At 38.5% G+C, this 22782-nt stretch overlaps 1 protein-coding gene across 5 annotated transcripts in view; it reads left to right on the top strand.

Annotated features, from left to right (window-relative positions):
• cdca2 (cell division cycle associated 2) overlaps positions 1–13214 on the top strand; it is a 43604-nt gene extending 30390 nt beyond the window's left edge. For 3 of the 5 annotated variants that reach the window (XM_057832563.1, XM_057832565.1, XM_057832562.1), the window contains exons 12-15: positions 3557–3616; positions 3838–3906; positions 6160–6319; positions 9342–13213. In XM_057832563.1, coding sequence (XP_057688546.1) covers positions 3557–3616; positions 3838–3906; positions 6160–6319; positions 9342–10180 — 1128 coding nt within the window. In that variant the 3' untranslated portion in view covers positions 10181–13213. Of the gene's footprint in view, positions 1–3556; positions 3617–3837; positions 3907–6159; positions 6320–9341 lie in introns of all 5 variants that reach the window. The other 2 variants (XM_057832566.1, XM_057832561.1) reach the window with 2 other exon arrangements.
• The last annotated feature ends 9568 nt before the right edge of the window (positions 13215–22782 follow it).

The following is a 22782-nucleotide window of genomic DNA, read 5'->3' on the forward strand; positions in this document are numbered from 1 at the left end:
AAAACTTTTGCACAGTACTGTATATACATATTTTTTTAAAGAAATTTTCATTAGATGACTTGAATAGCTGCTTTGAAAGACTTTCACTCACCATCCCCACAGTGTACAGTGATCCCTCGTTTTTCGCGCTTAAAGGGGACCAGAACCCGCCGCAATAAGTGAAAAACCGTGAAGTAGCGCACCCCCCCCCCATTTTTTTGTTTTGTTTTGTTTTTTGTGCTCAATATATTTATTCTTATTATATAAATAAATTGTTTTTAAGCACTTCAAATGTCATAATTATTATCAGTTTTAAACATAACTGTCCAACCAAATCATTTTTGAACAAGAATAAAGTACTGTAGTAGAAAAATGCTTGGCTTTATTAAATGCTACTGTTTATCTACCTTAGCTGTGACTCTTGGAGTGCCATGTAGAAATTTTAAACTCCTCATGATCACTTCTGGCATTTATTTTATGTGTCTTCAACGTCTCCACACACACACACACACACACACACATTCATTCCAGTGCGGCTTTCTTGCAGAAACTGTTTAACAAGTTAAACGATGATTGACACATTGCTCCGCTTTGAAGTCCCCTTTTTTGGCAAGATCTAAGACAACGAGCATCGTTAACTTTAATACTGCAATGACTATGAGGAACAAAGGGCCGGGAACGGGAGGGTGTGAGGCTGTGCGCAGAGCAGAAAGCACGGCGTATGTGGATTAAAAAAAATAAAAACTATCGCATGTGCTTACGATGGGACTATCGCGCACGCGCACATCGCAATGGCGATGTTTAAACGATAGATCGTTCAGGCTTACACACTCAAATAGATAATTGACTGGACAGATTTTAATCCAGCAACCTTTTGCTATTAAACTACGACACAATGCTGCTGACAGATACCACTTTATGCAATACCTATTAAAGAACCGTTTGGTACAAATGCACTTCCACTAATCTGTTTTATGGTAATTGTCCTTTAGTTATATTCAGTGTTGTTACAGATTACTTGAAAAAGTAATTTAATTACTCATTACGCCTCAAAAAGTAATCTTGTTACTTTAATGATTACTTTTATCAAAGTAACTAAGTAATGTAAAAGTAATTTGATTACTTTTTACCAATTTTTCTCCCTTTGCCGCCTCAACATAAGAATGATAACAGAAAAATGGCATCACATGTAATTGACATTCTAATAATTGAATTTTAAAGGGGAAGATCAGAATTTTTCACTTAAGTCTTAATCTTCGAGTTAGCGGATGTTTAATTAGTCGATGGAGTTGATTTAACCACCATTGACACGCGCAAGCTTAGCCACTCCGGAGCCCTGAAACTAACAAATAACGGACAAACTGCATGGGATTTGTCGAAATCAACCCCACCCATTAATTAAACCCCACTAACTCGAAGATTTACCTATTGTCAAATTTTCTGAATTTCGGTTTAGAGTTTAGGGTTAACAGCATATCAGTGCCAATGTAAAACAATGCAAATCTACTGCACAATAACAACACACAAATTAATTGCACAGAACAATAAAAGTTGGGGGCGGGCGCGGATGCTCACGCACAACCCGGAGGTACGCCATAAACACACGCGGTCAATTTGGCCATAAAACATGGCGGCAACAAAGTTACGCTCAATTGGACTTACAGCACATCCCAAAGATGCTAAACGAACACGTCACCTCACGGCATAAATGTGCAACACGAATATGATGTAAACAATGGTAATGGCAAAGCTCCGAAATGGCCACGCATGTAGCGGCTCCAACCTATCGCTGCAACTCTCCAGAATGAGAGGAAAAATACTCACATTCATTCATGGGCGCACGCAGATCAACATTCCCTGGCACATGTCAACAGGTGGCTGCACTCGGCTCGAATGTGCACCCGCGCTGGCACATGCCTTTCTCAGTCCCAAAACTCTTGGCGCGTGTGACTCCAGACTAAAACAAGAAGAACTATAAGCGGTTACCATTAAAACAAACACGTAGCGGGAGCCTTTCCAACATTGTCTATTCAAAATGCTCTTCGTACATGACTACAATATTTTTTTTTCTAACTACATTATGAGGCCATAACAAAATAGTAACGCACAGACACCAAGGAAACTAACTTTAATCAGATTACTGGTTTGGAAAAATGAATGCGTTAGATTGCTTGTTACTGAAAGAAAGTAATCAGATTACGGTAGTAACACATAAGTAGCGCGTTAGTAAGCCTGTCGCGATATGCAATAATTCCGTTTATCGCACAGTAAATAAAAATGAAGGCTGTAATTTTCCCGCTGCGATTTATCGCCTCGCACGCACGTGCGGCAGACGTGCTGTTAAAAGTTTGGCTTCCTTGTTACAAACTACGCAATATGCTGTGACGAGGACTTCTGGGTATGTTCGTTTTATACATTTGAGTTTGAGTGACCATCATTCAATGAAGGGAGCCGGGGACGAGTGCACTGTCAGCGCACAGCAATGAGTGAGGAAGACAAAAATGGACGGAAAATCCTGATTTCCAAGCCAAACACCACAGCCCCGGTGTGAAAATATTTTGATTTTAAACCAAAAGAAAATGGCGAGGCAACCAAAACTGATGAACCAGTCTGCAAAATGCGTTTAGAGGTTTTTTTCAAAAAAGACTGCCAACAGAACAAATCGTCATGCTCACTATCACCCTCTTTAGTTTTCGCTGCTTGGTAAGAAAACTGCATCACAACAAGCGGAGCCTTCCTCTTCACGTCAGTCGACAGTCACAGAAGTGTTCGCTCGATGTGAGAAATACAAACGAGACTGCACAAAATGGCGTACCCTCACGGAAAGTGCAGTCTGCTACATTACTGAAGAAATGAGACCATTTTACCTCTGTTTAATGTTGTTTGATACTTATTGAAGCCAAATTTTTGTTACTGCTACTTAATTACTCTATTTTTATGTGTTGTTGTTAAAGTGCAATTGTTTCTGTTACTACAACTTTATATCGCTCTGCCTAAATGCTTAAGTTATTGAAGTGCAATTTTATTTTTTCTTGAGAAAGGCATTTTATTTATTCTGTGTTTCTTTCTTTTACTTAAAAGAGTCATGGGCTATTGTTTTTAGTTGTGCTTTCTTAAAAAGTATTTTTCAATTTAAGAGTAAACATTTATTGCGTTTAAGTGGGTGTACTTGGTCTATTAATGTATACTGTATTCTCACTGTGTTATTGTAAATTGCTTTGAAAAAAAGGGGAGATGGGCGCAATAATATCGCATATCGCAATAATTTATGAGATAATTTATCGTGATAGGCCTACTCATTAGTGACAACACTGGTTATATTTTACTGAATTTACTTTTTTTTTTTTTTTATAAATATGAGAGTTAGGAATGTTAAATACGTCTTTTGAAACCTGCCAGTTGAGTAATTAAAGTTCTGTTTTAGCCCGGAGGAAATTAATTCTATCCATCCATTCTGAAATTTTCATGAACTAAAAATATGCCTCCCGCGAAGTCAGACAGAAACATAAAACTTCGCTTCAGGTCTTGTCCCTTTCTTTTTTTTTTAACATTAATAACTAGATGTCTCCCATTATAGGCAGTGGCACAATCTGAGTCGACTCATGAATTACCAGCTGCTCGTAGACGGAAGAGAAAGGTATTTTGACAGCTGACTGCTTTAACTCTATCTCGCTATTTAGCAGACATGATTTTCTTTTTATCAGTCAGCTTTATCAACGAGCTGCCAACAGACCCACTGTTAAATTCCATTGAATATAAAAGTAATCACATTTCAGTGTATCCACCCTATGCGCACGTGTTGGTGAAATGGCCCATATCATGTTCATCATCTTTCTGCCAATTTCCTCTTCCTTTTAGCTACCTGAGGAGAGCAAACCTGTGAGGAGGTCGACACGCTCTGCTGCTAAACCTTCTGAGACGATTAAAGTGAGTTTACTGAGGCTTGGATTTCACCAGTTATTCTCAAACAGTGAGGCGAGCACCCAAAAGGGGGGGGGGGCGCAAAGATGCTAGGGGGCTTGAGATTCCGGGATCATGCTTTTTTTTTTTTTTTTTGCCATACTATTAATTAAATGTAACTGCACAGCCATTACACAAGACAGCAATGCATTTCCAGAGTGTGCATGGGGAATATTATCTGTGTAGGATTTTTATTTACCGAGCATGCACGCACATAGAGCAGAGTGAGAGATATAAAGTGTAGTGAACAAATATTTAACAGTGATGAAAAGACGGGCAGAGATAGTGAGACACAGGAAGGACACACAAAAGCAAAGACCAAGAAATATGAGGAAACGTATGTTGCGCTCTGCTTCACAGTGACTACAGTGGGAAATGAAGAAAGACCGGTGTAATTGCTGTTGTAATGTTCATGTGAAAGCAGTGCTTTAACACATTTATTTTGCATTGACATAGGTTTCAATCAAGTTACCCAACCCTCTTCCCTTCTACATTGCAAGTGAATTATATGCGTGTGAAGCATTAATTCACGCGAAATTAGTTGTTACTCAGTATACATGTATGTATACTGTATGTATACAGTATGTGAAAAAATTAGGACACCCCATAAATGTTCAGTTCTTTATTAAGAAATATTCACATATCAATCTTATCTTGTTTTTCTTTGTCCCTGGAAAAGAAAGTGATTTAAATGTAGGTAAACGGCAAAAATTAACATTGTTTTACTCATTAAACCAAATATATCAACAAAAATGTATATTCTAACTGAGAAAAAAGTTAGGACACCCTACCACGTAAATAATTACCAACTGAAATAATTTCAATGAGACGCGTTTTGTAGCCATCTACCAGTCTTTGACATTGGTCGGAAGAAAGTTTGCCCCACTCCTCAATGCAGAATACATTCGGCTGTGGGATATTTGAGGGGGTTTTGCATGTACAAACCGTTTTAAGTCACCCTACAACATCTCAATGGGATTATGATCTGGGCTTTGACCATTCCAAGACTGTCCATTTCTTCCTTTGCAGCCAGTCCTTGGTGGATTTACTGTTATGTTTTGGGTTGTTGTCATGTTACAGAATCCAGTTTCGCTTCAGCTTTAATTTTTTCACTGATGATCTCACATGTTCCTCAAGCATTCTCTGATACGCGAATGCATGGTTGATTCTATGATGGTGGGCTGGCCAGGTCCTGCTGCAAAAAGCATCGCCAAACCATAACTCTTCCACCTCCATCCTTCACATTTGGTATGAGGTTCTTTTCCTGGAATGCTGTATTGGATTGACGCCAAACATGTCCTGTCTTCTGGTGTCCCAAAAATTCAATGTTCGATTCATCTGTCCAAAGAGCACATTTCTCGAAGTCCTGGTCTTTGTCTACATTCACTCTGGTAAACTTCAGCCTGGCCTTCATGTTCTTCTTGGAGAGCGAAGGTTTCCTCCTTGCACACTTCCCATGAAGGTTAAACTTGTGAAGTCTCTTTCTGATTGTAGAGGCATGCACTTTCACATCAAAAGTAGCAAGAGCTTGCTGTAGGTCCCGTGATGACATTTTAGGGTTTTTGGAGACTTCTTTTAGCATCTTGCGGTCTGCTTTCAGGGTGAACTTGCTTGTACGATCAGACGTGGCCATGTCAACAGTTGTTTTGAATGCCCTATCCCTGTAGACTATTTTCCAGACAGGGGAATGGCTGATTTCATATTCTTTTGAGATCTTTTGAAATCCATTACCAGACTCACAAGTGGCCTCAGACAGATCCTTTGATCTCACCCTGGTGTTTTCTCTCACTTCACTTCAGAGTCAGGGGCACACCAAACTAAATGTGAGGTTTAAATAAGGCAAGCCTCCTCCAAAACACTGGGTAATGATGTTCTTGTCATGCGCACCTGATGTGAGATGTTCTAATCATGCGCACCTGATGTGATACCCCTGTGTGTGATTTTAGACATTTTAAGTGGGATTGAATGTGGGGGTGTCCTAATTTATTACTCAACAGAAATTGCATTTATTTAAAATGACGTTTTACAGAAACTTTTTTTCAGTTTTAATTGTTTAGTTCTTTTACTTAAATCTCTCAAAATTAAATTGATATTGAATATCCATATGACCAAATATGTTAGAAAAACAGGATTCCATAGGGTGTCCTATTTTTTACTGTTTATACAGTATTTCCTTTTTTTTCTGGATTTACAGTCATGGAGCACATTCTATTTCCACAGACTGTCTCTAAAGCAGCAAATCGGTGGAAAAAGGAGGTGAACCACTCTCTTTACGGTTCTCGGGAATACGCATCAAAGAAGCCTACCCTTAGTCCCATCACAGAGTTGTTTATTTGTGAATCTGCAGCAGCACAGCACACTCCCCCCACGACCTGCACAGGTAAATAATATACTGTAAATATAACCTTTGTAACTTTTAATATAGCTTGAACCAGAATATATTTATATTTATGATATGAAAAGCCTTTTAAGTGTTTGTAAGTCAATGCAAATGCCTTAATCCGTTCCAAGTACTATTGGCACGCCACGTTAAATTTTATAATTGGGGTAAAACTGGAATAAAACAGCCAAACACATTTGAATAATTCCATATCTTAACCTAACCCCTAATACCTGTAATGAAGTAGATAATAGAACAAAATACAAAGAGAAAAAAATTATATCTTACCTTTCGCGTGTGGCTGTCCTCTTTCCAGAGATCGATGGTGCTTATCACCTTTCACTCTTCGTGATACAAAAACACAAGGAAACCTTTGCTCTAATGTGCTACTAATGTAATGAACCGTCTGTGCGCTTAAAAAAAAAAAAACTTCGTGAGACAAAAACACGAGAAGCCTTGTGCTTAATTGGCTCAGACCGCTATATCAACAATAACACCATCGCGCCTGTGCACATAATACTGCGACACCCAAATTGAAATGTCATCAACAGTAGGCCAGTAGGAGAGTAGATTCCCATTACTGAGGCATGATGGGAAAGATTATGACCGATAGGGGAGCAGGATCTTATGGCGCGACATTTAAAGCAGAAAGCAGGAAGTACATATGTATCGTTACAGTATTGTATAGGGGTGGCGATTTTGGGGCACCTAACGATTGTTATCATAATTCATAGGCTACGATTCCATTTTAAATTGATTATATTGATCAGCCCCCCCCCCTCCCCCCCAGCTGCTTTTAATGTTTCGTATATCAGTAACAAAAATTGTATAAAAATACTCTCAGGCTTAAACTACTCTTTCAGTATCAAGTTAAAAGTTCAAACCTGTAAATAAAGTACTCAAGTCCCCACTCTGTATCAGTAGCTTTAAACTACATTCAATTAATTTAATGTTGTGAATCAACCGTTAAAGTATTTAAAATTGCTCCCGTTATTCCATAACTTCCCTTCTGTCTACTTTCAACATGTGAAAGTTTTAAACTGTTTCATCATCATTTAAAGATAGACTCAAGTCAAGATTTTGCCGATTTACTTTAGGAGTATTTTAGATAAAAGTTAATTAGATTCGCTCAGAAGGTTCGCTACAACAGCCTTCCAGAGAAGTCTACTGCTTTAAGATTGGGGCTGTTTACTAACGCCGACGAGTCTGTCATTTCGCATCTACTTTTCTATACATGTGATATCTACCGTAGAATTATGTGGGCTTGGTTAGCTGCCGGCCACAGTCAGTTTTTTTTTTTTTTTTTATCTAACAGCATGAGATGAGCATGATGTTTACTCTCGGTCAGTTCCTCATTGCTTCCCTAAGACCGCGCTGACTGTGTTTTAGTTCCGCTTTATTTCAATAATTGGAATTTGGACGTTTGTGAATCGTTCTCGAATCTTCCACGGCCGGATCGCGAATAATCTAAGAATCGGAAATTTCACACACCTCTAGTATTGTATAGTATTTTTGCCTCTCGTAACCTGAAATTTCTTTCTTTCTGAATTTTCTTTACAGTACAGTATATTTAAACTACAGTCGAAGAACTCACATATTCATAAGTCTTCACATCCTCTGAAGTAGTCAGGAAGCGGCTTTTCTTTTTGTCTGCAGAGGAGTTTCAAGTTTCAATTCAAAGTCAAAATCCTTACAAATGAGCTTCTGCAGTTTAAAATTTAAAAAAAAAGTTGTTGAGACCTTACACTTTGGAGTAATAGGATGAATCTGAAGACTTCTGCATTTAGATCGCAAAAGATGCACAAAGTCAACACTCGCTAATCGTAGCCCTTGTAAGGCAAACACCTATACCTTGGACTTAATGTTTTTTACTCATGTAAAACGTATCATCCGATCACTAAATGCCCAGATTACATTTGTCAGTTAGTGTAGTATATGACATTAGCAAACAGAACTGCCACCCAAACCTTTGAGAGTTGTGCTGATTTAATTATTATATGTAATCACTTTTTTAAAAAAAAGCCACAATATCTGTCAGGGCAGTTTTGTGTACATTCATAAATTAAAATTCTTAAAATTCATCAACCTTAAAAACATTGGTAGCACTTTATAATAACTATCTATTATAACTAGTTAAAACATCATTACTAAACTGTTAATAAATGATTTATAGTTGACTTGTTAAGTGTTTGTTAACAGTTTGCAGTGATGTATGGACGTTAACTGCCTCTCGTAAGTTTATACTGTGTTTAGCACAAAAAGTGTCACAAACTCATGGGTTTGTACTAGTATTTTGTTGTTCTGCTGTGTGATGTCTCAGTGTGTGTGTTTCTATGCATTATATAAAATGTTCAACATTACATCTTTGGTGTTCGGTAAAGTACAGCACACAGAAAGGCCTATGGGTGGAACAATCTTGAGGTACAAAAATTTGATATTTTACATATTATATGAAATTTCTTTACCTTGAACTTGTTTAACATATTTGCTGTTCTAGTAGATGATTAGCAAACTATTAACGACTAATCTGTAAAGTGTGAGTTAATATGTTAAGTATACTTATAAGCTTATGTATGTTATTGGGATGTTATTATAAAGTAGGACTTATTCTTCATTCACTAACATTTGAGAAATAAGGAGGAGTTGTAACTTAAGAATAACGTCCCAATAACATAAACTATGAACTGATACTTAATAAGTCATTAGTTAGTAAGCTGCTAATAGCTTGTTAATGGTATATTATTAATTTATAAGGTTTAGGTATAAATCATTGACATACGGCTTACAAGTCTATACTCATTAACCATCAGTTTATTTATGGCATATGAACTATCTAAAAGGCATCATTATAAATGCTTAAACACTTCACAAATCAACAATAAATCATTTATTAACACTTTACTAATGATCTATTAAATAGTTATAATATAGTTATTATAAAGTGTTACCAAAACATTTAAGTTCTGAAATTTGTGAAGCCAGAAGTAGTGAATTTCCTGCTGATTCCTCCCAATATTTCCAGATGAAAATTCATTCATGCAGAATGAACCCAGTGAATCTTCAAGCAGCTGTCCTAGGACTGCAGCTTGTAATGAAGAAAGTCCGACAGGACCTCCATTATCGCCTAGCAAAAGAGCCATCGGTAAAAAAAGGAGGTCATCAAGATACGAGGTCACAAAATGTGGTTTTAAGAAGGTCAACGTTTCATTGGACAGCATCTATGTGGAGCCTCAGCTTGCTGAGAGTGAGAGCCATGAGGAAGAGAGCACGACTATTGTTGCTTTGTTAAAGGAAGCCCCACCAGAAAACCTTCCACCAGAAAAAGTGTCAGCTAGCACTGAAGAACATCACACTCTTACCATCGGTGACACACCCAGCACACACACAGATACAAATACTGAAGTTCATCTTATTGAAGATGACGCCACACCAGCGTGCTTGTTAGGAGGAGAACAAACCAGCACAGTTACCGCTGCAAGCCCAAAAGCAGCAACCCAGCTGACCCAAAATGTGTCAAGATGCAAGAGGAGATCTGTGAACCTGACAGACAACCAACCGAAACAGGAAGTGGAAAAAAACACAGTCTCAAAGTCTGACTATCCTGAAGAGGCGACGCAAGTCAACAGTGGCCTGACTTTCTATCAGACTGACTTTAATTTTGAGGATGTCTTCAAACGTGTTCCCAGCAGAGGGCAGCGCTCAGTGCGCCGCAGCCTGAGGAACCTGAGCAACTCAAATGATGACACAGGTCTGGCCTGGGTGCCTCAGACCTCCCCCGAATTCAAAACTATAACTAGCAGGAAGACCCGCAGTCGAAGATCCCTTTCTGCATTGTCAGAAGACACAACACTTATCACTTAGTGATACTTCAAGAGTTTTTGCCTTCCACTGGAATTACATGCTTTTTTGCAGTCATAATTAAATTGTATCTGCTACAAGCTTGTTGTTTTATGGGATAAGAGTACTAATGCTTTTGTCCTTAACCAATTATTTGCATTGCATCTCTATGCGAACCACTCAATACACAGAGAGCCCGATAATTTATGCTGACCTCCTCTCAATCAATATCCAACTACACATTCCCTCCTCACTCACTAAAGTCACTAGATCGAGGCTCAATGAGTCAATATGTTCTCTTAGTGGATAGATGAAGACAGCCTTGGTGCCGTACCAATCTGTCAGACAAGGTTAGAAGATACCTGATTAATGTAAAAGCAATGGAGGGAAAAGCTAAATAGTCATTCCGAAAACAAATTAGCCTTCTAGCCATTTTGCGCTGTTGGGTCAACTTAAATTCCTGTTGGAAATTTACAAGAAAGGAATAAAAAGTACAGTGTGTGCAACCAATTGCTCCTTTATCTGCCGTTCTGTACTGTGCAACCATTATATCCGCAAAATGTAGCTTCTTAAAGAAATGCAAAGCTAAAATTAAAAGAATTGCCGTAATTTTCGGACTATAAGGCGCACATGACCTACTAAATGTGACACGAAAATGGCATTTGTTTATAGGTAAGCCACACTGGACTATAAGCCGCAGCTCTCCTCACTGTATTATGGAATATTTACACCAAAAGATATAAACCAGTAACACTTTATTTGACATCGGCATCATAAGAACAAATGAACCACCATTAAGAAGCTTCATTTGGCCATCACTGCTCCCTTGAGGGTGGCAGCCAACCTCTGCTGCCACCTGCTGTCACCACTGTTGTTGTCCACCATGCCTCCTAGCATGCATCGCAGCGCTACAGATGTTTAAAAAAAAAAAAAAAAAAAAACATAATTATGACATGACACTGTCCTGTGCATTAATGAATGCTTATGACAGATGTCATTTAGGCTAGGTTCATACTACAGGTCTTAATGCACGAATCCGATTTTTTCGTGTTTTTCCGACTCGAGTCAGGCATTAACTTGACGGTCTGAACGGGACAAGTCGCATAGAAGTGGATGATTTCAAATCCGATCTGAGTCACTTTCGTATGTGGTTCAAATCCGATCTGGGCCACATTTTTTCAGAACGTGACTGGCAGTCTGAACTGTCAAGACCCAAATCGGAATTCATGCAGCAATTATGTCAGCAAAGAGCAAGAGGCACGGAGGACTGCAGCCATGTAGGCATTAGCGCCTAGCTTGAACTCTGCTTTTAAGCACGAAGCGGGCTTGACCACAGTCATAAAAAAAATAAAATGAAGAAAAGAATAAGCTTTACAATTTTTGATTTTCATTCTGTGCGCCGAATGAGCAATATTTCATTGTTGCACACATGGCCGTGTAGCCGGGGCAAACTGACACACCCACGTCATTTCAAGCACACACGTCAAGGCTCATATGTGTGCGTGTATGCGTTCTGTCAGTCCATATAAAATTTGAATATAAGACTAAACGGGGATTATTAATGTCTGTTATTTGTGTCCTCTTTTTGGAAATCAAAATATGATCACTCTGAAATGACATAGCTACAGCTAGCATGTGTAATTTCTTTTGATGCTTCTGCGGATGCGGGTCTCTTTGCGTAGCACATCTCGGACTGCAAATTAGTGCGCATGCGTGATACTTGAACGGTCTCAATGGACAAAGGCAGTCTGAACGGGCACGCCAAAAAAACAGATATGGCAAAAAAACGGATTTGTGCATTAAGACCTGTAGTATGACCCTAGCCTTAGTGTCATCTGGCAAACTATGTCACTTGTGAATGGATGTAAAAGACGAGCTGGACATAATTGAGTTAGTGACAAAATTTGCCGAGACATTTTAAGGACATCTGTTATTAGCATTCATTCATGTCCATAACTGTGTCATGTCATAATTATAACAGTCTAATGACGCCGCTGTCAAATAAAGTGTTACCTATTAACCCAAATAAATCAACAAATAAGCCGCAGGATTTAAAATGAGGGGAAAAGTAGCAGTTTATAGTCCGAAAATTGCGGTACTAAGTTTACATTTTTAAGTACTGAGATTAAACTTTTAAAAAGAATACTCAAACATTGATAGTGATGGATGTTCAATTCATTTAAACTGGGAGGATTGGCTTTGAATCCTCATCTTTCAGCGATCATTCACTGCCAGCCTCTCCCAGTCAAAATGGATTGAATGTCTAGCGCCATCAGCCAGTGAGTTCATCGAGTGCCCTATAAAGGGTTAACGATCCTCACTTGAGGCTAAAGTGAATGCCATGATCTCCAGATAACGATGTAGATCTAGTTAATTAGTTAAAAGAAATTAAACACCAATCTCTCTGATTCAAAGCAGCTCTCCAACAACTCGGGCCACAACAACTTGATTTTCACATTCAGTCCACACAGGACAATTGGCATCTAGAAGAATGACAGAGCGTTGTGTATCCATCACAGTGTAATTGACTCTCCACTTTTACATCGGGCCAGAGTCACTTGGCTGAAGGACACCAAGGTCCCCGTTTTGTGGTTGAATGCCAAGGCCCCTTATCCATTTGGTAGACGAATGGCCCACTCGCATTCTAACCTAGGGTAACACTGCAGAACGTTATTGCCATCGAGTGGTCGCATGAGGTATTGCATGGCGCCAAAAGTTCCCTCACATGATCCAGCACTCCTAGCAAGGGAACAAAATCATGAGGAACAGAGACTGGATGCCAGGCGAGTATTTATTTTTTTTGACATGAACATTCCTTTTTTTTTTTTTTTTATGAGTAATTTTATAAAAATAACACGAAATGAGCATTTTGTATTTTTTTGTTACCTGATGTGCCAAATTGCATTGATTGAATCGGGCGTAGGTTTGGTCTCAATATTGGTAGGGAAGATATAATAACAGCATAACCTGCATGTACACTTTTTGCTGGGGACGGGACATTAATAAGACCAAACAGATTGGGTGAACAGCAGACAGGGCTATATTTTCAACCAATAAGAACCTAATTAAACAAAATAAATCTATTGTATTATACTAACTTTCACACTGCAAATTTACAGTCATCTAAATCTGATAATTTTTCTTAAATCTAGTCGAATAACCTTCTTGTTTTGAGTCTTAAAGGCTGGTTAACACATTAAAGTCGTTATTCTTCCACTTTTAGTAAATATTAGTATTTGTTCTTATTAAGCCCATACATCTAAAAGTCATTTTTCACCTAAATCAAGAATAAAAATGCTTTCAAATAATGTTTTGAACAATATTCTTGAACATGTCTGACAGTTGTTTTTTTTAGGTTAAATATACAAACTTTTTGCTTAAGTCTTTTCAGCTAGTTATTTTTCTTATTTCAAGAAATCTGCGTAAAACTTACTTGAACCACTTATTTCTAGTAGATTTACACTGAAAACAAGTTTTTTTTTTTTTTTTTTTTTTTTTTTTTTTTTTTTTTTTTTTTTTAAGGAGGTTGGTATTTAAAGTGCATATGTATTGGTTCAGGTGACACACCGTTCGCTTTAAAGTAAACCGTTGTTTTCAAAATCTACTAAAGAAACATTTTTGAAAACTTCCAGAATAAATCTTTAGATTTTATTAGCGAATTGAAATTGCCTAATTTAACACAAATTATATAAACATACACAAAAAATCCAAACGTGTTTATCATTTCTTAAATATCTAGGAATGCAAAAGAATAAACATTTGTCTTAATACCGCTGACTGCGTATATGTGTGTGTGTTGGGGTCAAGTCATCAGTCAATCAAACATAAGTTTGAAGTCGGGGGGGGGGGGGGGGGGGGGGGGGGGGAGTAAATGGACCGGCACATTCAGCAAGTAAAAAGTGTTAAATCTAAGTCTGAATATAATGAAAATAATTCACTTAATAATGGTAGTTGCAATTCTATCCTTACAACATATGGAAAGATGATCTAAATTACCTATATAACTTATATATAAAGTAATAATATATTAAGTTGATGGGGACAATTTGAGCAAAAGTGTAGTGTTACGTCCCTACAGTCCCTATGCAAACCTACGCGCTTGGACTGAATCCATTGATTGTAAAATTTTGCATGATTAAACTGGCTGTTGCATTTTTAACCCATTTTAGATCAAGTGACCGTTTGGTCATTTAAATAAAAAAAAAAAGCACAGTCAGGGTCATGACATTTTGAGTCATGTAGGCCAGAACACATTTAGTATACAATTGTGGCCTACAAAATGTGACGCCAATGTGGGTGCCAGGTCTTAATTATACATATATATTCTATATATTATTATTAGTCATTATTAAATTAACGGTTAAATTATTAAATTAAATAAATTAAAAATTATAAAAAAATTTTAAAGGTTTTTGATTATTAAAATTGCAACTTAATAAAAATGTTAAATAGTAAAATAATACTTAAGGAACACTTGGTAACTTTTCAGTTTTGGTCAATTTTAGTACGCCGGTGGACAGAAGCGGTAGTGTTTTGCTTTAAAGAAGACTGTTTCCCATAAGGACCAGCGCACACCCGCACAGTGTCATAAAATTATCAAGCAAGCAAAAATCAATCTCCCAGTGGCTTGCAGATGGATTAAACAACATTTTTTTCAGGCAGCTGTGTGAAGGATGAATAGTAAGAAGGAAATGAATCCAGTTGTGGCTAAACAATTGCGTGTCATCAGCGCTGAAGCGTTTGGTTGAGGGGGAGGACGTCACGCTAGCGAGTGAAAGCCGAGCCAATGTTTATTCTGTATATCCTGTTAGCTTCTCGTTGTTTCCCCTCCTCAGACAAAACTTTTTGTCTCTTTTGTTGCTCTGCCATCTTAGCAGAATTCGTGCCAAAGCGTTCGCATCGACTTCCGTCTTTATAATGAATCGGGAAAGGGGGAAGTGATGTATGCTGTGAAGCAGTCAACACATTTGTAGGTTTTTTTTTGTGTGTGGCAGACCCCCTCAAGATATAAAAGCTGTCATTCAACTAGTTGTCAGTCGAGATATCATAAATGTTATGTAAATATTTTATAAAGGTTGAAAAGTAACCTAGTGTTGCTTGAATCCCAATAATAATAAAGTTGATTTTTAGAATTATTTCATCGTATTTTACTCGTTGCTTGCCATTGACAATGATGCCGATCGATCGGGTCCGATCACGTCATTTTCAAAGTATCGGAATCGGCAAAAAAATATCGGACGTGCCTTTTTTAAATATATACAGTATATATATTTTTAATTAAATCATTTTCGTCGTCTTACACTCATCCAGAGTCTTTAGTTTTGGCTTAAAGTAGGACTGTCAAATTTATCGCGTTAACGGCGGTAATTAATTTTTTTTTTTTATTAGTCGCGTTAAGATATTTAATGCAATTAACGCATGCGCTGCACGACCCACTCACGCATTATCGCGTTCAATCTATAAAGGCGCCGTTTTACCTCTATATAGAGTTAAAAGGCAGTGTAAAATGAGTAGAGTGAATTTAGGCAGTCTTTGGAGCCTTTATTTAATTGGCTAAAGCCTTAAAATCCCCCTCTCAACAATTAAAAATATCTTGGGAAGCAATGTGGGGATGAAAGGTAGTAGTTGATCTTTTTCTTAACACCATATGTTATTTCTCAACGCAGAGAAGATATATCAATTAGTGTCACTACACACAGTCATGGTTGCACTTTCCATCATGCATTTGGGCAGAACAGTTAAATGGCTACAGTATCATTTACTGAAAGCTCAACAAATACACTAGATGGCAATATTTAGTCACAATATACAAAGTCACATTTATCCTTTAAGAATTACAAGTCTTTCTATCCGTGGATCCCTCTCACAGAAAGAATGTTAATAATGTAAATGCCATCTTGAGGATTAATTGTCATAATAAACAAATACAGTACTTATGTACGGTATGCTGAATGCATATATTCGTCCGAGTTTTATTCTTTTTTTTCTTAATGCGTTGCCAAAATGTATATGATCGGGAAAAATTATCGGGAATGATTAGAATTGAATCGGGAGCAAAAAAAAAGCAATCGGATCGGGAAATATCGGGATCGGCAGATACTCAAACTAAAACGATCGGGATCGGATCGGGAGCAAAAAAACATCGGAACAACCCTAGTAGACATCCAAGTTTTAGTTCTCCAATCGGTTTTTACTGGGAATGGCTGGCAGTGAAAATAGCTGTCAGAACTCCCTGTCAAAACGAGTTGGACGCCTTGTGCTGTCAATGGCAGCCAATGAGTTGAATGAGTGCCCTACGAAGGGTTAAGTGTGTAGGCAGAATGGGGCACCTCTATAGAGATCTTTTTTTGGACACGAGAAGGGTGTGAAGCCGCAACCACCGTCCCTGGCAGACAGGCATAGTGAAGACGGCTTAGCGCAAGAACAATGGGGTTCTTTGACCAAGATGACGCCCCCCAAGACATGTGGCCTCTTGTCACCGTGGCAACCCCCCATGGGACATGAAGAGAGTCTGACAGCTGGAGAGAAGGACTTACAAAAATTGAGTTCCTTTCTTTTTACTGCTTCCCATCCATGTGCTTACAGGCTCATGTGGAGGTGGGTCCTGTCCTGTCTCTTCACAGAAGTTCCAAGGTTAGATGGCAAAAGCACTGTATTTTCAAAATGTTAAAGTAACAACTAAATAACAAAATGTACTTTAGTACTGTACATGCTTGTAGTATTTTGTTACAGTCCACCACTTTCTCTAAGAAAGGTATTGATCTTGAAAATACAACCACTGAACACTTATTTTAATTTACATCCCATTTAAAATATGTTGGGTGCCGTCTCCTCGGACACAAAGATGTTTAATCGGTGATTTGCCCAAGACGCTTTCCAGACCCCTGTCTTTCAATTAGTTAATTAGTCGCTGAATGGTATTAAGTTGTCCTGCTGCCTTGGTGCTTTCTGTGCACTGAGTCCTCCATTATTGATACTCTGAGCAGGAGCCGTAAGCTCGGCACAGCTCTCCTGCAGGGCAGAAGACAGCAGGAGGAGGGAAACAAACAAAGGCGAGATGACAACAAGAGCGTCTAGCAGCTACTCTGTTTGCTCTGCTGGCCCAGTGTGTCTGCAGCTGTCTGAGGTCGGCCGCAAACAGCTGCGTTAGTACGCCTCAACAAGGTGTGTACTGTGTGTAGGAAGGGATGATGCCTTGCACATCACTATGTGATTTGAAACATCAGATGGATTATCATAGCCATCGGGCTTCTTAAAGGATGATTTATTGACCAGTGAATCAACTATTATGTGTACTTGCACCGTTGCACAATAAAAAGGTAAAAACAAATATATCACAAAATAGTGCAGCAGATTACTGTGTGTAGGCCTACTTGAGATCCAAATGTATCCAACTTTAAATGAATATGTCAATTTGAACCAAGATCGTGCTGAAGCCTTATTATTAAGCCTGATTTCATTTAGAACACCCAACACAGATGTTTCATTGTTTTTTTTTACAGTAGTTATTTGAACCCGCTGTCAACTATACTGTAGTTGTAGTACACATAAACCTACAGTTTGAGTCATCTGTTTGATGGTACAGCACTACCATGTATTTCAGACTGTAAGTCGCATTGAAGCATAGGACATATTTTTAGGGGGGATTATAGTATTAACTCATTGACAGTCTAATAAACATTCAATCCATTTGAAGTGGGAGGGATGGCAGCATCATTTGCTACCAGCCCTTCCAGATCAAATGGATTGGTTGTCTCTTAAACCCCTTTTACATATTCCTGAACACCGTTAATATCCCGGGATTTAAACAGGTAGCGCTTGTGTGTTTAAGCAATTTCCTGAGTCGACTGACACGGAGATTACACGGACATTTAACGGGTCGTGTTTTAGTATTACCGTATTGGCCCGAATATAAGACGGCCCTGATTATAAGACGACCCCCTGCTCTTCAAGACTCAAGTTTGAAAAAAGATGAATTTAAATTGAATTTTTATACAGAAAATAATTACAGTACACCTGAAACAAATGATTATAACAATATATTTGAGAGAAAAAGCATGTTCTTTTGCCTCATTCAAATCTTAATATCTGAACATTTAAATATGTAAACTAAAGTGCAATCACATTCGTAAATCAGTGGCATATGGTTTTTGAAATGTAAATAAACCATTCTATTGTGATAAAACAACAAAATTGCAATAACTGCATTAACCGTCAAAATGCAGTCTAACTGTAACTGTAGTCTTGAAACAAATCCTAATAAGGAAAAACATTCCAATAAAATGATGCAAATTGGTTAAACTTGAGAGTAGCTGAGATCTGTCATGACAAGAGAGGAAAATGACGTGATCGGACCGGTCCGATCACGTCATTTTCAAAGTATCGGAATCGGCAAAAAAATATCGGACATGCCTTTTTTTTAATATATATATATTTTAATTAAATCGTTTTCTAATTGTATTTAACGTTACAGGTATAATATGTTACACTCATCCAGAGTCTTTAGGGTTATCAAATTTATCCCGATAACGGCGGTAATTAATTTTTTTAAAACTATCACTTTTAAATATTTAATGCAATTAATGCATGAGCCACACGACCCACTCACGCATTGTAGCGCTCAATCTGTAATGGCGCCGTTTTATCTATAGAGAGAGCTAAAAGGCAGCGTAAAATGAGTAGAGTGAATTTTGGCAGCCTTAGGAGCCTATTTTTAATTGGCTAAAGCCTTGCAATCCCTCTCCCTACGATTAGAAATATCGTGGGAAGCAATGTGGGGAAGCAAAGTAGCAATTGATCTTTTTCTTAACACCCTATGTTATATCCCAACGCAGAGAAGATATAACAATTGGTAGCACTACGCACAGTCATGGTTGCTAAAGGTGTGTTACATCCACCCATCATGCATTTGGGCATGGCTACAGTATCATTTACTGAAAGCTCAACAAATACACTAGATGGCAATATTTAGTCACAATATACAAAGTCACAAGTCTATCCGTGGATCCCTCTCACAGAAAGAATGTTAATAATGTAAATGCCATTTTGAGGATTTATTGTCATAATAAACAAATACAGTACTTATGTACTGTATGGTGAATGTATATATTCGTCCGAGTTTTATTCATTTTCTTTCTTAATGCATTGCCAAAATGTATATGATCGGGAAAAATTCTCGGGAATGATTGGAATTGAATCGGGAGCAAAAAAAAAGCAATCGGATCGGGAAATATCGGGATCGGCAGATACTCAAACTAAAACGATCGGGATCGGCTCGGGAGCAAAAAGAACATGATCGGAACAACCCTAATCATGACAGAACATCGCTTCAATGATATCTGGTGCCATCTAGCGTCGTGAATCAGTATAATATCTAAACCGCGAATATAAGACGACCCCCACTTTATCAGTCTTATTTAGATGAAAAAAACACTGTCTTATATTCGGGCCAATACGGTATGTCCGGGCCTTTCCCGGGACGAGGCATGTGTGAAAGCACGTGTTTGATTGACGGATCACAGCACGATGGCTGATGAGGTAAATATCATGGTGGGCCGATCGCCATTTGCTGTTTCTTCGCAGTAAGATGAAACACAATAATCAACATGGCAAACTGGAAATGGAAAAATTTAACTGAAAACATAACGAAATTAAATTGCTACTGGATCGTAGAGCCGAGGAAGAGAGTCCATCTTTGGAAATGTGTGGTTTATTTTGTTGCAGATATTAGGGTTTACAATTGCAGAAACAAGGTTGTACCTCACTTCAGAAAACAACGGAGGGATGCGTTCAAGGGTTTATTAAATAAAAACAAAAATACACGCGATCGCAGAAAAGGGGCAATAACACAATGGGTCCGTGTCAGTAGGTTGACAGGGATCAATAACACTAACCTAAGTGGTAGGCAGAGAGGCGATAAGACATCAAAACAAATACACTCAAATACCAGCACAACGTAGGGGATTTCAAAACAAGGGCGGCAGACGAACAAGCTAGCAAATTCGAGAGTACAAGAAATGTGTCGAAGGGCTCCCAGCAAGTTAATATCTTGGCACCCTTCTCTTGGATCGCCTGGGCTTAAGTACAGTCTTGATGAGCTTAGATTGGCTGCAGGTACGACGTCGGGAACGCTCCCACAACCGGCTCCGTAACAAAACACGATCTGACCAACCGAATGTGACAGCCGATGCCGACCAAAAATGACATAAGGTCCGGGTTATAAAATTGCGTCAGGAATTCGCCAGCACCGAGTCGGCAACATGGGACAAGTCTGTGAAAGAGTCCAACCCGCGTCATTCCGGGGCTATCTCTCCATGTGTGAAAGCAATGACGCGAGTAAATCCATCGTCACTTTACACGGGAATTTACCGGGATATGTATGTGAAAGGGATTTTAGTGACAAACTATTTTAAATTCACAGCAGAAAAAAAAAACAGCAGGTGAAAAGAGCCACATAATTCGTCAGGCGTTATTGTCAATGGCACTGTTAGTTTTTAAAAAATTGAGACAAACAGTCTTTGAACATAAAAAATATAGTTATTTAGCCTAAATAACACAGCATAACTTAATTTATGTCTCTCCAAATCATTACCAAATCCATTAAAGTCTTCATCTTCAGTATCACTTAACAACTCCGCCCACTCTGAAAGTAGAGGGCACGCCACTCTACTTGATATAAGGAGGGAACTTAGTTAAGTCACAACTGAGTACAAGTCACGATGAATGATATGAAGAAAAGTGATTTATGGTCTGGAAAATATGGTACGTCATTTGCATTAAGGGAAATTGTGCATATGAAAAAAATAAATGTATTTAATTGCAAACTGAGAAAGTTTGGAATTTTACAACATTTAGCATATCTGTGTAAATCTATAAAACGTCTTGGCATGTCCGAACTTGACACTTAATATGGAAAGTTTGTTCTGCTTGACTGTCAGCTGCTTCCATGTAAACACTCAGTACCAGCAACACTTAGTAATTTTCATGGAAATGTACGGGAATGTAAAGCGATGTACGTGGAACCTAATGGACTTGCATGGCGTCACAGTCCACCTTTACGTATGACTTGACAGTATGCCAGCCACAATCATAGACACCCCCTATTTAAAGTTAAATTTTTACTCCCATTCAATATAGACACAACGGTTGTGATTATACACTTAGGAGTAGATAACCCTCCCTGTCCTGTTCTCTGTGGATTGTGGATCAAAACCACAAGAACCGCCATCCCCTGATATGCTACCTGTGGAATACACAACATTACAAGACTTTTGAGCAAAAAATGTCTTAATCTTTATGGACTCTCAATCTCTGTGCTGCACAGCCTGTCTTTGATAGAACTGTCACAATTGATATCGAAGTCATTAATATATTTCTTATTACTCCATAAGATCAGTGATTTTCGTTTACCTTGCACTACACACTCATCCCTCCCATGTCTACCAGTAATTATAGAGGTAACCACTCCACCTCAATGGACGTGACATCCTTTGCGCTGCAACTAACGATTGTTTTCATAATTTCGTTAATTGAGCGATTAATCAGATAAATGTAGCTTCTTTAATTACTTTCACAATTTACCTGGAAGTTGTTTTCGGCATGTTTTAACACTAGAAGTCCCAGGGAATTCTGGTACTCCTACTAGTCCCAAACAATGGCCGATAAGGCCTCTCCCCCGGAAAACCCAGAGGTGGCAAAAATGACCCAAGTGCTTTTGAATTGGCAAGTCGTTGTCGGACAGACAACAGCCGTTCATATGGAAATGCAACCACTAGACATACATTAACTTCAGACACAATGACCACAATCCATACTCCATGCCCCTGATTCAGTCCATCTACAGACACAATACCTACTTTACACTCAAATTGCAGTTCTAAAACGCTTTTTTTTTTTCTTCAAAACAATGTACACATTTGGGCCATTCTTTCTGTCGTCATGTGTAGAGTAGAGGAGAAGTTAATTAAAAAAATGTGTAAAACATGTCAAACTTCATAAATAAATGTAATTAAATAAATGTAGCTTGACTTGAACTGACAGGCCAGATCGGCCATTGCTAGGGAATATTAGGAGTGTTTGTCTTGGGAAAGGCCAAGTCGGCCTCTGCTGGGTTTTCTAGTGTCAAGTAGCAATGAAGACAAAATGGATGACTATTTCCTTCAACTGTATTGATTATCAAATTCATTTGCCACTAATTTATCAATCGATTGAATTGATTAGTTGTTGCAGCCTTAACGCTGAGTTATGCTTCTGTGTTGCGATGACGGCGTAGCAACGATGTAGATCCTTCGGCATCAATGAGCATTTGAAGTTCTACGGCAAGGGAACGCGTTGCTCTGTAATTCACTGCCAAGCCACTAGAGGGGTGTGGCATTGTGTTTGTACGGTTTTGGGGGACTCTTGTCGACTTTCTTCCAATTAGACAACAATGCCAAAGGAGATGAAACGCTTAGATGTGGATCTTCAGCTCATCAACATTGAAGAACAAATGTTGATCATACAAATGTTGAGGCGTAGGCAACGCAGGAGACTGTTGCGGAGGTGGTCAGTCCGACCACTGAATCCGTCTACGTTAAGAACCGGCAAATTTTCAACACTGGTCACTGCGTCTCGATGCGGAGATGCAC

The sequence above is a fragment of the Corythoichthys intestinalis genome, chromosome 3 (assembly GCF_030265065.1).
Source record: "Corythoichthys intestinalis isolate RoL2023-P3 chromosome 3, ASM3026506v1, whole genome shotgun sequence".
NCBI classification, from domain to species: Eukaryota; Metazoa; Chordata; class Actinopteri; order Syngnathiformes; family Syngnathidae; genus Corythoichthys; species Corythoichthys intestinalis.